A 17,558-nucleotide genomic window follows, 5' to 3' on the forward strand; every position below is an offset into this window, starting at 1 on the left:
CGTAATTACTAGTGGTAGGACCTCTTGTGAGTCCGCACGGGTAGGTACCACCACCCTGCTTTTTTCTGCCGTGAAGTAGTAATGTGTTTCGGTTTGAAGGCTGGGCCAGCCGATATATTAAGTGTATAATCTATGGTTGTAACTATACTGAGATCTTATTTGTATGTCAGGGAATCTTTGAACGTCATTTCCACCGATTTCAATACGTCTTATTGACTTTAAACTTTGCACGACATCATGGAACGATGATGATAATCCTAATTCCATATCTTCGATTTAATATCTCGACCAGTATCTATAGGATGAAAACAGATGAAATTCATTGTAATTTTTATTTATTTATTACTTTGACGTAGTGGACGATCTCACGGCCCAACTGGTGTTAAGTGGTTACCGGGGCCCATAGACACTTACAACGTAAATGCTATTAAACCTAAGTACTACTTAAGTGTGTTTTTTAGTTTCTGATCTGAAAACGTATTTTAATACTGTTGTAGTGGATGGAAGATTTATAGGTGCAACATTTAAAATGTCTTTTTCGTAAAATGCCAAAGTTGTTTTAGCATCACTTCAGTTTTAGTCATCGTTTTTTGGCGACGAACACGGAAATAAGTGAAAGTACACAAGAATGTTTTCGTTCGCGCCAAAAAAAAAAACCAAAAAAAAAACTATAGAAAATGAATGAAATCGCGTTACATTCATCGATCGCCTTTTATCTGATTGTTTTATTTACAATTTAATGTCGGCTATTCAAGTTGAGTGAGAACAGACATCTGTTCTTTGTCTCATTTGCTTATTTAAGGCGTAGCGAGAATACAGCTTGCTTGATGATCAATGGTTACAGTCGTTCATCGACAATAGTATTTTTTTTATGATTGAATGATTACTAGTGGCCCGGAGGCCTTTCTAGTTTCACCAGGACAGGTGGGCGAGCAAAGGCTCAGCCAGGAGGGGTGGAATTTGCTAACAGCTGCCCGAGCGCCTCTAAAGGAGACCTAACAACTCTAGAGCAGCTGCTTCGCGATTGAATCTACTACCGGATCGGAAACGCGACCCGCTGAGAAGATCCGGCGAGAAACTCAGCGGGCTGATGTATGGGTTAGGTAGCACCTCGAACTCTGTGCCGAGTTCGACGAGTACGGTTACCGGGGTCCCTAAGCCTGCTCCTAGTGTTAGAGCTGAAGGCGTCTAATGCAAGAGTTATTTGATCTGATAGATCCTTAAGGACGTGTCTAGGGCGATGACAGGATTCGGAATTAATTCTAAGGAGCTAGCCAGGCCGCTGCCCGCGACTGTGGGTAATTTTAAAGAAGCGTATGAAGACACATGTTATAGCGCTCGGGAAACATTGTAGAGAGGAGCTCATGCAATAGTCCGATGGTACGTGACAGGAAAGATCTCTGGAAACGCACTGTGGATGAACGAAGTGGAAGTAATATGCATCGGTTTCGCTCTGGTGGGTGTGCAGTGTAATAACGAAATGTCAATTCCTGTTTTGAGTTGAAATATTTTCAGAAAATAGAGCTATTGATTTAATATTAATAACAAAGCGAAGTTATAATGTTTTAAAAACGGTATCGCGATAGGTATCGGATTTGGGTTTTAAAATATTTTATTTAAGTATTAATAACTTTTTATATATACTATGATGCATCCAACTTATATTCTTTTATGTGTTTGTATTGAACTTTTTTCTAGGCGAATTGGTTCTAATACATTTTTTGTTTGTTTTACTTTTCATGCGGTCTCATTTATCAAAATCCGATCGCTTATATTTAATTGATTTCGACGACTGTATTGTTAATATTCTCATTTTATTTATTTGAAGCACGAATCTTTTGTTATTTTGTTGATTTGTGGACGTCAGTTTTTTTTTTTTTTGTAAAAGTTTTATGTCACCTTTTAAAGTACTTTGAGGTCTAACAATGCGAATTCATATTCGTCTAAGTTGATTTCACACATTTCTGTGCACTCGTTGTCTCTAAAGATTGACTACAATGAGCACGTGCGTCTTTACCGCGGCCGTCTTAAGCTACATCCTCGACCCTGATCACGGAGAAAGAGCATCAGTGTCCTTAGTGCGAGTTTTTTAACGTTCTCGATAGCGTAAAAGTTAACTTAAATTGGAGTTGCATACGTTTGCCGCTAGGGGCGCTGTTCTAACTGCATAAAACTTTGAGTTAACTTTTACGCTATAGAGAACGCTAATAAAACTCGCACTAAGCACAATGGTATCCCCCTAGACCTGTCCTTTAAGATCCTCTAGATCCCGTTTCGATGTTTTTAGACATTCCAATCACTGGTCGACGTTCTCATCGAACTCTGCGACTGCGATTAAGAGTTCGGCGTGCAACATGATCCACAGACCTAGCCAACTGAGTTTCTCGCCAGATCTTCTCAGTGGGTCCCGATTCCCAGCCGATGGTAGATTCAGCGAAGCTCTGCTCTTACTAGGGCGGATATTACCAAGTTATTTTAGGCTGAAGCCCCTTAGCTCGCCTATCAATCAAAACCAGAAGCCAGAGTAATTTCTCGAGGATCCTGGCAGACACAGGATAGAAATATTCGCGATTTCCACATAGCGGCTTCAACTTTCGCGTACATCCACTTATATCACACGTAATCCTTATATTACAGCTTTAATCAAGAGAAACACATTAATAATTTAACCCGTGTCTAATTACCTGCACGTGCTAAAACTGCTAAACGAAACATGCACAAATTAATAGCGGCTAATGTCGTTATTAAGAGTTTGTTTAAAAGACGCTGACGGCCCGGCGGTGTTTCACGTCCCTCTTTCACAGAGATCGAAGGTTCTAAGCTGACGCGTGCTTTAAGGAAGATTTTATATGTTCATAGCTGGCGTTGAAAACGTGAAATGTTACATATTTTTAAGCTGTCTTAGTGAATGATACTGCTCTTCTTCACGTACTCGTGTCGATGGTCAGAAAACTTGAGTGACCTGGCTCAAGACCTTCTGTGTAATTAGAATATGTTGAAGCTTATCGAACCTTTTTGGGCTAGGGCTGAACCTCCGGTAAGGATGCTGCGCTTAAAGAAGAGGGTGGGTTAAGTGGGATTCGGTGGACTAAACAGGCTTGTTGAAAATTCCTTTTAAAGGGACGTGTAATATATTGCACCCCTTAATCTATTAGTAGAGGATCAAACAATGCGACTAAGAATCTTTATCTAATTTCAGTAGTCTCAAATGTATTGATAGAACTGCCTACCAGTCGACAGCAGCGCATGCTTAGCGGCAGGATTAAATAGGGCTGTGCTACACAAAGACACTCCTGTTTAAGCTTCGGATGTGAAAAGTGAAACACTTGTCGGTAGAAGCAAGTAAACACGTCATTACGGATCCTCCCGATTCACTAACGGTTGCTTTTAGGTACCCCAAGCACCGGTCATCGTTCTCGTCGAACCCGTCGCTTGCGACGAAGGGCTCAGCGAGTAAATTGACCCACAGAAACAGCCCGCAAAGTTTTTCACCGGATTATCTCAGTGCGTCGCGTTCCCGATCCGGTGGTAGATTTTGCGAAGCACTGCTCTTGCTAGGGCTAGTGTTAGTAACGTCGTTAGGTTAGAGCCCCGTGAGCTCACCTACTCGTTTGTTTAAGCTGGCATAACCCTTTAGGTTACAAATTTAGGTAGGGAAAAAAAAGAAGCAAGTACGCTAAAATCACCTAAACCGCATCCTTAAACTTCATAACAGATACTGGAGAGACAACTGTAATAGCTATTTGTTAATAAATGTTCGGGTTTAAAAGGGTATTCAATTTGTTTCATCTATATTTTACATTCTTAATGCATAATGGGCAAATGGTACTTACTTTTCTATTCACGTTTTTATTTTGATAGTTTACTAATAGACAATTATGAGGCTCGTACAAAAATGTTCAATACTTTAACCTTAATATTATTTATGTTTTTTTTGTTAATAAAAAAAAAAAACTTACCTAGAACAGTGAGACATCGTTTCCCGATAAGACGTACGAGCGCCATCACATTGAACAATTTACGTCACGCACTTTCACTGCGAACGGAGCGACAACAACGGCCTCCCGAGGCTGAATGCACTCCAGAGTTCAACGCACGATCGACACGATTAAAAAAAAAACAACAAAAAAAAAAGAACCAACAACTTCGGGAACTCGAAATTTGAAATTTTTCGGCGGGAACAGCCGGACGCGACGCCGCCAATGGATTGAAGGTGGTCGCGAGAACCGCACGCTTTTACTTTCTTTAGACACACACAGTGGGGAGTCAGGCCATTGTCGCGGATGTTGATCTTAATATTGTACTGACATAATATTAGTTGCGTAATTTAAAGGCCCGTCATTCGTTTGCCGTCAACGTTGAATGCAGTACCGTGGATGAAGGCGAAACGAAAATTTTTGTATTAACGATCTCGCTGTGTACGCTATCAAATCATCCAATGGCGGTCTGTTTGGTAAAATTTTTTTTTGCTTAAATAGGTAGACGAGCTCACAGCCCATCTGGTGTTAAGTGGATACCGGAGCCCATAGATATCTACAACGTAAATGTCGCCACCCACCTTGAGACATGAGTTGTAAGGTCTCACTTTTGACAGTACAACGGCTGCCCCGCCCTTCAAACCGAAACGCATTACTGCTTCACGGCATAAAATAAACAGGGCGGTGGTACCTACCCGTGCGGACTCAAGTCGTCCTGCCACTAGTAATTACGAAAATTCTAATTTGCAGGTTTGATTATATATTACACGACGTTGTTCCCTCACCGTGGAAGTCAATCGTGAACATTTGTTAAGTACGTATTTCATTAGAAAAATTACCCGCCTGCGGGATTCGAACACCGGTGAATCGCTACATTCGAATGCACCGGACGTCTTATCTTTTAGGCCACGACGACTTCGACGACTTCGGTGAACATACATGGATAAAAAATGTGTACGAATTGATAACCTCCTCTTTTGAAGTCGGTTAAAAAGGGCGATAGTACCTTAAATAGCTCCTTAACATTCTATTATTCAAAAATATTTTCACCTCCTACGTATATGTGGGCACGGGTAAAATTTAGCGATATCCCAAAGTAACTATTCCACGCGGACGAAGTCGAGGGCAAAAGCTATCTTTATATATAAAAATAAATTGCTGTTCGTTAGTCTTGTTAATACTCGAGAACGGCTGGACCGATTTGGCTAATTTGGGTCTTGAATTATTTGTGGAAGTCCAGAGAAGGCTTAAAAAGTAAATAAATATGAAAACGCTCGGAATTAAATACAAATAGCAATTTTATTTTCCGGATACCTTTTATTTGTTTTAAGTTTATTTTATACAAAAGAGGACTTCTATTTATCGATTGAGGCACTACGAAGTCTGCCGGGTCAGCTAGTTCATTCATAAAATACGATATACGTCACAATGACAATAGACCATCAATGGAACGAATGCGAGTTCTGGAACACTGCCGGTCGATTTTTGATTCTCCGCTAAATATTGTTTGATTTAAATTGAAAATTCTCGCAAGAAGTAAACACTATGTGTATATCTCTTTATGAACATGAAACAAGATTTAAGTTCTACTGGTTCTGAAATCGATCAACATGCATTTGAAAACAATGAAAAAAGAAAACATTTAATTTTTTTTATTTTTATTGCTTATATGGGTGGTCGAGCTCACAGCCCACCTGGTGTTAAGTGGTTACTGGAGCCCATAGACGTCCACAACGTAAATGCGCCACCCACCTTGAGATATAAGTTCTCAGGTCTCAAGTATAGTTACAAAGGCTGCCCCACCCTTCAAACCGAAACGCATTACTGCTTCACGGCAGAAATAGGCAGGGCGGTGGTACCTACCCGCGCGGACTCACAAGAGGTCCTACCACCAGTAATTACACAAATTATAATTTTGCGGGTTTCATTTTTATTACACGATGTTATTCCTTCACCGTGGAAGTCAATCGTAAATATTTGTTGAGTACGTATTTCATTAGAAAAATTTATATCCGCCTGAGATTCGAACATCGGTGCATCGCTCAACACGAATGCACCGAACGTCTTATCCGTTAGGCCACGACGACTACATAAAAATTTAATTTACAGTTATAGATACTATATGCCATAGCAAAACCTAACAGGAATGTAATAAAATAATATTTTGGTTATCCGCGTGAACCGTGTTGGATAATATTAGTCCAAAGTGATAAAATAATTAGGAACGTAGTCATTAGTCATTGAGACGTGTGCAAATTTTCAAGTTAATCCGACGAGTTGAAATAAATGAAAACTACGTTGAAAAATATCTTTGTCCTTTGTCCTATATCTAACAGAAGATTTCGGTAAAAGCTGGTGGTAGGACCTCTTGTGAGTCCGCGCGGACTTGCTGGTGGTAGGACTTCTTGTGAGTCCGCGCGGGTAGATACCACAACCATGCCTATTTCTGCTGTGAAGCAGTAATGCGTTTCGATTTGAAGGGTGGGGCAGCCGTTGTGACTATACTTGAGACCTTAGAACTTATATCTCAAAGCGGGTGGCGTATTTACGTCGTAGATGTCTATGGGCTTAACACCACCACTTAACACCAGGTGGGCTGTGAGCTCGTCCACACATCTAAGCAATAAAAAAAAGCTGATAAAAGTGAGTTAAAAAATATTTCTTTTACCTTATTTATGAAGGACGCGTAGTAATTTTGCCGAAGCAGCTACTATCAAACTGTTTATTTCCGATAAGTATTCTTTCGTTGTATACCCCTTATTAGAATATGTATGTGTTTATTTGTTGTAATAAAAATATATAAATAATAAACGGAAAATAAATTTGAGAGACCAGAGTCGCAGCTGGACGGATAGTGTAAGTTTAGTGTAGGCGTTAATTCATTCAATATATAAATACATTTGTGGTTACACTTACTTTATCCGTGACCCCGCATTCTGATACAAACTAGTCGTCCCCGCAGTAATTGAAATTCGATAGTTAATAGAAATTAAAGGTTATAACATTATTATGGTTCTATTGTCAAACGCTATTATACTTCTTATAATTACAGATATTAATATATTCTATATAATACAGATTTCGCCAAGACTACACTCTAGATAAATAACAACATATACATACAACATTAATACAATTACAACAATATACAACAATAATAACAAACAATATTCATCTATTCTCAATTTGACCGAATTGCTCTTCGAACACCACAGAATAGGCCTAAAAGCTCAAGAACGCTTTACGATTGCGCCTATCACCGGATCGGAATCACTCACTGAGCAGAAAGACAGCGGGCTGATGCTACGGTATGGTACATCTCAAACTCTTCAGCGAGTATGGTGAGGTCGTTGACCTGTGCAGGGCGCGCTGTAAGCATCGTCTCAGGAATCGGCTATTGCTTTTCATTTGGTTTTTTATTCAAGAACTAAGTTCCGTCCCATATATAGTCTAAAGGTATTTTATGCACAACTAATTGAAATATTTTTAAGGCAAAGAGGAAAAAAAAATACAAAACAAACACGAAGGTCTCATGTAAAAACCCCATTACTCAACTATCATGCGTCTGCTTACGCAGAACACATTGCGACATCGAATATGCAGAATAATAATTACAAAATTTAATTGTGATCTGTTGACGGCTTCGCTACGGGCTTACAAGGCTTTTGGGCCAAGTTAGCCATATTGTTTTTTTCCCTACCTATTCCTTGGTAAATTAAGAGGTTGTTCCAGCTACGCGCGGATGAGTAGGTGAGCTTACGGGCCCAACCTGAGAGAATTTGCTAACACTAGCCCTATCAAGAGCAGTGCTTTGCAGAATCTAACATTGGATCGGAATCGCGACTCCCTGAGAAGATCCAGCGAGAAACTCAGTGAGCTAGACTTATTTTCTTTATCTCCGTTGCCATAGTTAACTGAAATTACTAAATTTCTCTTTTTTTTTTCCTTAACACTTTCTACTTATATGTGATTTTGATGGCGGAAACATGTTTGGTTATTGTTTTAGCTTTTTTTTATATTATATGTTTGTATTGTACTGTTGATTTCCCAAATAAATAAATAACAAAATAAATAATTGCGCTTGTCGTGAGGGTTCCACTCCAAGGCTTGCCTCGGGATGTGTGTGGGCTCTCTAGCGAGAATATAGTCTATTCATGTCCATTTTACTAGTGGTAGGACGTCTTGTGAGTCCGCACGGGTAGGTACCACCACCCTGCCTATTTCTGCCGTAAAGCAGTAATGCGTTTCGGTTTGAAGGGCGGGGCGGGGGTTGTACTGTTAAAAATGAGACCTTACAACTTATATCTTTGAGGTTAGTGGCGGCATTTACGTTGTAGATGTCTACGGGCTCCGGTAACCAGTTAATATCAGGTGGGCCGTGAGCTCGTCCACCCATCTTATTATTGCTAATATTTAAAAGAAAACGACCGCCAGTCTGCTTGTCAACGGTTAAGAAACTAGGGTATGGCTCTGGTTGTCCTTCCTCGCACTTTAACCATTCATTACAGTGAAGCTTGATCAATGAATGCCTTTTTTTAATACGCTTTTATTATAAGCTTCAGACGTATGTATGTTTGTAACGGAATCTTTGAACATGATTTTGACCCCCTTCAAAACTTAAGAAAAAACGAAATTTGGGTGCATGGTATCAGTAGTTATAAATACTTTATGAACAGATATGAGCAGAAGGGTTATTTTGATAATATCCTGAAAAACACCCCACGCTTTTTTACAATAAAATCATTTTTTCTTACACTATTTTTAATTCAAATTAATTAAAATTTAATTTCAATTTTTTAGTTGGATTTTCTATAAAAGCGTATTTTGTTAGTATTTTTAAACTATTATTTTCAGTCACACGGGTTACAGTTCCGCAGTTTGTGACCAGGTTTGTGTAGTTACCGGACGCCTCATTGTGATTTTCTAAAGCATTATAATCACGTGATCTTGTCCCAAATATCCGCTTCAACGCACACAATACCAATATCCCCTGAGCTCCAACAAAGGTGTTTCGCTAAAGAAAATATTAAATATTTTCCAAGCCGGAAACTTTCATAGCTCCCGTCCTGTTCTTTAAGGCATCCTTCCTCACCTTTTGTGAGAGCGCCATTTGTATTCAGAAGCACCTCGAGAGCTTTTGTGCGATTCAAGCGCTTTATTCAGCATTCCTGAATATCATATTAGAACATATATTCGTATCACGGACTCGTTTTATTCGAAGCGCCTGAAATTTTATTGTGAGCAATAATACGATTGCTATTAGCATCGGGAAAGTATTTTTATTGGATTTTTATTGCACTTTATTATTTATTGTTCGTGATTTATCTATGAGGGATATGTTTAGATTACGTTATATATGTAAAATCATAAGAGAAAGCGTAAGTATAATAATTCTTATGCACAACATATTCGTGTTAAAAGTTTTATTAGATGAACCCATGAAAACATTAAGATTTACCTACATAAATAAAATACAAATAAATAAATATAATAAATATATATATAAATAAGTTGCTGTTCGTTAGTCTCGCTAAAACTCGAGAACAGCTGGACCGATTTGGCTAATTTTGGTATTGAATTATTTGTGGAAGTCCAGAGAAGGCTTAAAAAGTAGATAAATATGAAAATGCTCGGAATTAAATAAAAATAACAATTTTATTTTTCCTTTGATGTGTTCCCCGTCGGACGGATTCCTTTGTTTGTTTTAAGTTTATTTTATACAAAAATTTAGGTCGTTTATTTATCGATTGAGGCACTACGAAGTCTGCCGGGTCAGCTAGTAATAAATAAATATACATACATATACATATAACACAGTAAGTACCTAGAAGTTTGAAGTCGAAAATAAACATCACAATCAGTAAATTAAGGAAGATTGAACTGAACAAACGTACTAATGGAATTACGAAACGCAAGATCAATCTAAGTTACGTTCAATACGAGGAAGGAACCGATTTATTGACGGCAGCAACGCCGGAAGACTTCCGGGTACGCGGCAGGAGTCTCCGCGCCCGGCCGGGAACTAGGGCAGACGGTCAACGACTTTGGACCAATTTAAAAGCAACAGCGTTGAATGTAACTGGTTGCGCTATGCGTCATGATAATCGCTTTATCGTTGCCGCCGCTGACTACTCCCCGAATCCTGATCACGTAGGAGCCAGTCACCGTCGACGCCCTTACACGTCCTTACGGATCCATCAGATCCAATAACTTTTGCATTAGACGCCTTCAGCTCTAACACTAGGAGCAGACTTATAGACCCCGGTAACCGTACTCGTCGAACTCGGCAAAGAGTTCGACGTGCAACCTAAACCATGCATCAGCCCGCTGAGTTTCTCATCGGATCTTCTCAGCGGGTCGCGATTAAGATCCGGTAGTAGATTCATTCGCGAAGCAGCTGCTCTTGAGCTGATAGGTCTTCGGAGGCGCTCGGGCAGCTTTTAGCAAATTCCACCCCTCCTGGCTGAGCCTTTGCTCGCCCACCTGTCCTGGTGAAACTGGAAAGGCCTCCGGGCCACCAGTAATCCTTCAATCATAAAAAAAAACTGGTTGCGGTTCGGTTCGGCTGCCCCACCCTTCAAACCGAAACGCATTACTGCTTCACGGCAGATATAGGCAGGGTGGTGGTACCTACCCGCACGGACTCACAAGAGGTCCTACCACCAGTAAAAAACGTTACGGTTACTTTACGATTAATAATTGAAATAAATTTGTTTTCGCATTCATCAGGTCGCTCGCGCTAATAACTTGAGACATCGGGTGGCACGCCGGCGGCATTCACCGTCAAACTTGTCACAGAGGCGATGCGGCGCCGCCCTCGTTCTTGGCCCCATGCGATAAACTAAAAGCTCCACGCTTTTACGAGACTGTTAAACCATTTGCTTTTTTTATTTCATCCGAAGGCGGTCGAGTCTGTCGCCCACCTGATGGTGACTGGTTGTTCGTATACATTAGCAATGTCAGCGACATAAAAAGTCTGGTCTATCACAACGGATCCATTTTAAACCTCACTCAAAGAAACGTCAGGGTGATTAGCGATCCACGTTCCTTGTTTAAAGGCGAAGGAACTGGATGCGAGCTATTCGACGCTATGGATAGAGGAGAGATAGAATTGTGTCGAAGGCTGTGTCACCGGAAAAGGCTATGTCACCGGCAAAAACTCGCCTGCAGAGAATCAAGTTTTGTCCGGCCAAAAACACGCCAAACTTCTTCGAAAACAAAATGTACTCGAATGAAATTAAATTGAGACTTTGGACAGCGGAGCCGAGGGAGTCAATGCGTGATAGTCGCCGCTCCGGTAGCTTTAGAAATTCGCTCCAAGTTTCAAATGTATTAGAAGAACTACTAATCTACCCTTCGAAAGGAAACTTGTAATTCATAGTGTTAACAAATCCTCTCAGGTTGAGCCCGTGAGCTCACCTACTCGTCCGAACGTAGCTGGAAAAGCACCTTAGGATACCAGGCAGGGAAAAGTTTCCACTAAAAGACGCAATGTTACTGCACAGTGTGGCCGGGCACTATTAAATCAATACATAAAAAGTTATTTAAAATGTACGGTATTTTTAAGTACCGCTGGTCTGACGCTGCGGAAGGAAATTTACGTGAGCTCCAAGTGCCGGACCGGCAAGGCGTTGCGCAGCGTCGGGATGAATGAATAAATGAATGAATGAACGAATCAATGAATGAATGAATGAATGGATGAATGTATGAATGAATGAAACGTTTATTGTCGGAGAACAAGACTCACTTCGGGGTCATAGAGCCAGTGCAGTAGTAGTAGTATTTTTTGACTGACTTGAGTTCAAATTCTCAGGTTTACAGTGAAACGGCTACCCCACCCTCAAACCAAACGCAGTACTGATTCATCCGGCGTCTTATCCTTTAAGCCCCGACGCGGCGACGACTTCTTTTTTTTTTTTAAATCCCTGATCCATGGTCACACTACAGCCTTGTAAAGTTTTTCAATTAACTGAAAAACGATGTCTTTATCGCTTCGTAAATCAAAACGGTGTTTACATTGCACAAAAATGTTCAACTTGCGTTTGTATAGAGTTTTTTTTTGTCATAAAGACTATGGGTACCTCAACTCCACTGCCAAGTTCAATAGCAACAGTGTGCTTAGTGCGTGCTTTTTAACGTTCTCGATAGGGTAAAAGTTAAACGTCCGTCTGATGTAGTGGTAAGTGACATGGTCACTACACAAGGGGGTCGCGGGTTCGAATCCCGCCAAGGGAAGATATTTGTATGATAAATATAAATGTCTTTTCCACGGTTATGGATGTATATTAAATATATTTATGTGTATAATAAAAATCATACATTTATATCCGTTATCTGGTAGCTGTAACACAAATTCTTTACGAACTTATCACGGGACCGGTTAACGTGGCGTGATTGTTTAAAAAGAAACTCAAATTTGTATGATGTTGGAACAGCGCCCCTACCGGCAAACGTAGGCAAACGTTCCAACTCCATACAAATTTGAGTTAACTTTTACGCTATCGAGAACGTTAAAAAACTCGCACTAAGCACACTGATAGATGTTCACGGTTTTAAGACATCTCTGTCGTGCAAATAATCAAACTCTTCATGATTTTCTTTAAATGCAGTTTTACTGCGTATTTTTATTACATCAAATGGGTACTCAATCCATGTGACTCCATCGCAAGACGCTACTGGTTATTAAGTGTACAAACATGACATTAATATCAGCTCCCGCCTTAAGCCATGAGGCTGTGGTATCGAACTGTATAATTATACTTATATACTAATATTTTATTATTTATTATATTTTATTATTATATAATAATAACTTGAGACAACTTTAAACGGGGAAGGTGGTGGTAGGACCTCTTGTGAATCCGCACGGGTAGGTACCACCACCCTGCCTACTTCAGCCGTAAAGCAGTAATGCGTTTCGGTTTGAAGGGCGGGGCAGCCGTTGTAACTATACTGAGACCATAGAACTCATATCTCAAGGTGGATGGTGGCATTAACGTTATAAACGTCTATGGGCTCCGGCAACCACTTAACACGAGGTGGGCTGTGAGCTCGTTCACCCATCTATTTTTTACCCAAAAATGTTTGAGGCTAACATTCTGATTAAGCTGTGTCAGCTGCGTGTGCTAACTATGGAAGTCATTAGTGAGCACGTGCGATATGAAGTTGCGTACAAAATACACGTGCTAGAAATGAAATAATTTTAATGAAACTTGCAGTTGAGAATTCGATATGACTTGGCAACAGAAACAATGTGACGCTTGAGTGAAGGACTTAAAACAGAACTATCGCTTTAATAGAGAGATATAGAGACAATTTTACAACATTGACAGCTATTACACATAGAATAAGGTAGATTTTAGTGTTAAATGCTATCCAGGTGCGCACCAGGCGACCTGTGAGCTCTTCCACTTATCTAAGCAATAAATATGTAAAATAAAATTCACTGGAAACAATTCAGGTGTAGTTAAGCTCTGCAAATAAAATACGGAAAAATTTTAAAAAGGTCATATTTCAATAATAAAACCTTCGATTGTAGGTATTTGGACCTAGTACATTGCTCGTTGTTGTCAAACGGTTCGCTTGATGTGATTACCCGGTCAGTGATAGATGACATGATAAATCCCCAGACTAGTCTGTCTCTAGAGATATCGGTTATATCGAGTAGCATCCCATACCTATTTCCCTTTCATCCATCCATACTTCTGTTATTAACTTAATGTCTAGAACCTTTTCTTTATTGTTCAGATGGGTCGACGAGCGCACAGCCCACCTATGTTTAAGTGGTTACCGGAGCTCATAGACATCTACAACGTTAATGCCGTTATCCACCTTGAGATATGAGCTCTAAGGTCTCAGTATAGTTACAGCGGCTGCCCCACCCTTCAAACCGAAACGCATTACTGCTTCACAGGAGAAATAGGCAGCGACTTGACTCACAAGACGTCCTATCACCAGTAAAAGTCCATCACACTAGTTGCGATCCATACCATCATAATTCTCCTGCCCTTCTCCCTATCACCTGGGATTGGCGCAAGATGTTTTCTCCTTCCATACTCCTCTATCATATATCATTTCTTCACTCACTCCCCTCTTACACATATCATCTTTCACGCAATACATCCATTTTTTCTTAGGTCTCCCTTCTCAGGTTCTTTTTGGTAGAGTTTTACGTTTGATTTCGCACATAACGTACTAATACTATAATATCTTGAGGCCTGGCAATGAGCGTCACGAATGATTTTTCTAAGACTCATAATTATTATGTTGATGAGAACCCAAGATTGGCTTTGGAATTTTTAAGTCCTGTTTTTGCTGTGACAAAAATTTAATTGACGAATTTTATTATCATTTTGTTGTTGTGAAGGAATCGAGTTGTGGGTGTGTGAAGCGTGTGCCGTTCCTCGCGATATAGACCCCGCGAAATGAGTGATCTAATCGATGTTTAATGCAATTTTTACTGGTGGTAGGACCTCTTGTGAGTCCGCACGGGTAGGTACCACCGCCCGGCCTATTTCTGCCGTGAAGCAGTAATGCGCTTCGGTCTGAAGGGCGGGGTAGCCGTTGTAACTATACTGAGACCTTAGAACTTATATCTCAAGGTGTATGGCGCATTTACGTTGTAGATGTCTATGGGTTCCAGTAACCACTTAACACCAGGTGGGTTGTGAGCTCGTCCACACATCAGGGCAATAAAAAAAAATTAAAAAAAAATTCGCTATCAAGTAAATCATCCCTACCGACGTTAGACTTGCCCGATGAATCGTCTGTGAGGTATTACGGCATATGAAAACTCCATTGTAGTCGGAACTCGAAGGATTAACCGGTGGAGAGCAAGCAAGTCTACTGCTTGTTTGTGAAATTAAGATTAATCTATCTTTTTTTCATAAGTATTGATTGAGTAAGGCGACGACCTGACGTGGACGTCGATAATGACATTCAAGAGAAAGTTGCATTTGCATTCCATTGCACAACAGCATTTAAATAGGCAAGGTAGTGGTAACTACTCGTGTGAGCTCCAAGCACGCTCTACCATCATTAATAAATGCTGTCTTTGTTACTCTTTGGATCCTAAGATTAATAAACAGCATTGTACTGCGCACTGCGTTGTCTACCTGAAATAATCCTTCAGCGGAGACTCCCGGGTCGGATGCTGCGCGCTCTCTCGCGATCAATAATGTCCCCCCTTCGATCCCTCTCGCCCCGCAGGCTCAGTGCCGCGCCCGTAACCATCAGCTCAACATCCTTCGCCCGGTCTCATACAGAAGGGTATCTTTTTTTTTGTAATACAAAAGTTCTAGTGTCGCATCAGACCCTGCCGGAGATGGGATTTTGTTGAGGTAAGTCTTTCAATACTTCCTTATCTTTTCATGAGTTGGTCAGAAATGAAAAATATTAGGAGCAATCGGAATCTGAAATGATATTTATTTTCGGTTCAATAATTATTATCAAATAATCTGGTTAAAGACCTTTCGTGTGGGCTCTCTTGAGAGAAACACTTTTACCTTTGGCATATAGTATTTATATGAATGTGTCAATCAGTTCTGTAAAAGCATAAACATATTTTTTCCTCTTCGTTCATTTTTGTCACTGTCATTCTTCATTTCCGTCCTCTAAATAGGTTGTGGTCTTTCTAAATAGATGTGGTCGTGGCCTTTTTACTCGCTACAAGGTTTTTATTCATTATTGTACACAAAAATATTAGAACAAAAGACATTGTTTGAACGGTACATGCAAGAGAGGACTTTAACTCAGACATGAGTTTTTTTTTTCTCCGGAAACCGAAACCAGGGGAGCCTAAATAAGATGTTGGAAAATTGTACATGAAAAAATTTGGTTTTATCCAAATAAAAAAAAGTACTTGGTTAAATTTTTTATCAAAATTCATGGTAAGTAATTGTAATTCTACCTTAGAAGTGAAGATTTCTTGAGTGAGTAAAATTTGATTGGACGGAGATCAAATATTGAACCAGAACCACAGAGTTAGGGACTGCTAACCGCTTTCCGTTATGTCGGCAATGCAGTCTTTATCCCTGGTTTTGCGGTCATTGGGCCACACTAGTGATACGCAAGCCTTGTGTTCGCTTGCCTTGTATGGAAATAAAAAGCACTTTTAGTAGCGCCAATGTCAAAGCAGCACTTGGTGTTCGAACAATGATCATATCAAAACCTTCACCGTTACATTGACATTTTAAATATCCATTGTTTGCAATCCTTCAATAAAAACTACTTTAGTAGGCGTATTTTATTTCAAACCAGATGAACTTAAAACACATGATCCATTTAGAGAATATCCCCTTCATCTTGCTTTTAAAGCGCGCAGCGTTAAAAAAGCGCACTTTGAAATCCATTCTGAATTGTAATGAAGGTTTAAAACAAAATTTCCGTGAATTTAGCAGATTATTTTGTCTGTCTATAGCCTCATTGCATTTCCTCTCGTGGTTGACCTGAAAGCTACTAAAGGATTCATCGGAAAATGGAAAGAATTATTACCACACTGTTGTTATCACCATACAAAAACACATGGTTGCTGTGTGGGACACTTTGCTGGTGGTAGGACCTCGTGTGAGTCCGCACGGGTAGGTACCACCGCCCCGCTTATTTCTGCCGTGAAGCAGTAATGCGTTTCGGTTTGAAGGGTGGGGCAGCCGTTGTAACTATACTGAGACCTTAGCACTTATATTTCGAGGTGTGTGGCGCATTCACGTTGTATGTCTATGGGCTTCAGTAACCACTTAACACCAGATGGGCTGTGAGCTCGTCCACACGTCTAAGCAATAAAAATAAAAAACACTAAGATTAAAATCGTGATTTCAACGTCATGTGTCAAGGTGCTTCCATTCACGTAACGTTTCTCTGCGGACTCTCGAAGCAAAAGTCAAAACCTACCTTAACAGTCATTTCGAATATATCTCCAGTATTTCACTGAAGGTATATTCAAATATTCAACTAACCAGACACTGTTCATTCGTAAAATGTTGTAGCAAATAAAAATCGACTCTTAAATCACTTTGTCGCTATCCCCTGTCTTCATGATAATGGTTTTATTTACTTACGCTTTTTGTTACATTGATCTTAAAATTTTTAGAACAATATAGCAAGTTAATGCAGATATTAATTGAACGTATAAATTTATAAATGGATATTAATCGACCGAAGAAGACATGGATGGAGTGTGTGAATGACGATATGAGAGAGAGAGAGGAGGGATTGTTGAGATGACGGCTGATAGAAGAGAATGGAATAGAATAATTCGCTGTGCCGACCCCACCTAGTGGGATAAGGTGGAGAAAAAGAAGAAGAAGATTAATTGAAGGTATTAATTAGGTATATGTACGCTTTACTAGCAGGACATAGTGATACATTTATTAATATTAACCTATTAATCTTTGTTAACCTATGACCACAAATATTAATAAAATAAAATAAATAAATAAATAATATCTGCAGGCACGTCTTAGTGGCCTACAGAATAAGATGGCCGATGTACTTGTATCGAGAGCCATGCAATTGTGCCGACGGTCAAATCCCGAATATGGTACACATTTCTCTAATGAAATACGTACTTAGCTAATGTTCACG

At 39.9% G+C, this 17,558-nt stretch overlaps 2 protein-coding genes across 8 annotated transcripts in view; one reads left to right on the forward strand and one right to left on the reverse strand.

Annotated features, from left to right (window-relative positions):
• LOC149502721 (proclotting enzyme) overlaps nt 1–4,438 on the reverse strand; it is a 30,794-nt gene extending 26,356 nt beyond the window's left edge. Inside the window, exon 1 of the mRNA XM_089728830.1 lies at nt 3,960–4,438. Coding sequence (XP_089584956.1) covers nt 3,960–4,005 — 46 coding nt within the window. The 5' untranslated portion in view covers nt 4,006–4,438. The remainder of the gene's footprint in view (nt 1–3,959) is intronic.
• A 10,726-nt stretch (nt 4,439–15,164) lies between these two features.
• Nucleotides 15,165–17,558, forward strand: part of GluClalpha (glycine receptor alpha 1) — a 47,771-nt gene continuing 45,377 nt past the window's right edge. For all 7 annotated transcript variants that reach the window (XM_089728833.1, XM_089728836.1, XM_089728832.1 and 4 more), the window contains exon 1: nt 15,165–15,316. The gene's annotated coding sequence lies outside the window, so the exon portion shown is untranslated. The remainder of the gene's footprint in view (nt 15,317–17,558) is intronic.

Source organism: Bombyx mandarina, chromosome 07 (assembly GCF_030267445.1).
Source record: "Bombyx mandarina strain Sakado chromosome 07, ASM3026744v2".
Lineage (NCBI taxonomy): Eukaryota > Metazoa > Arthropoda > Insecta > Lepidoptera > Bombycidae > Bombyx > Bombyx mandarina.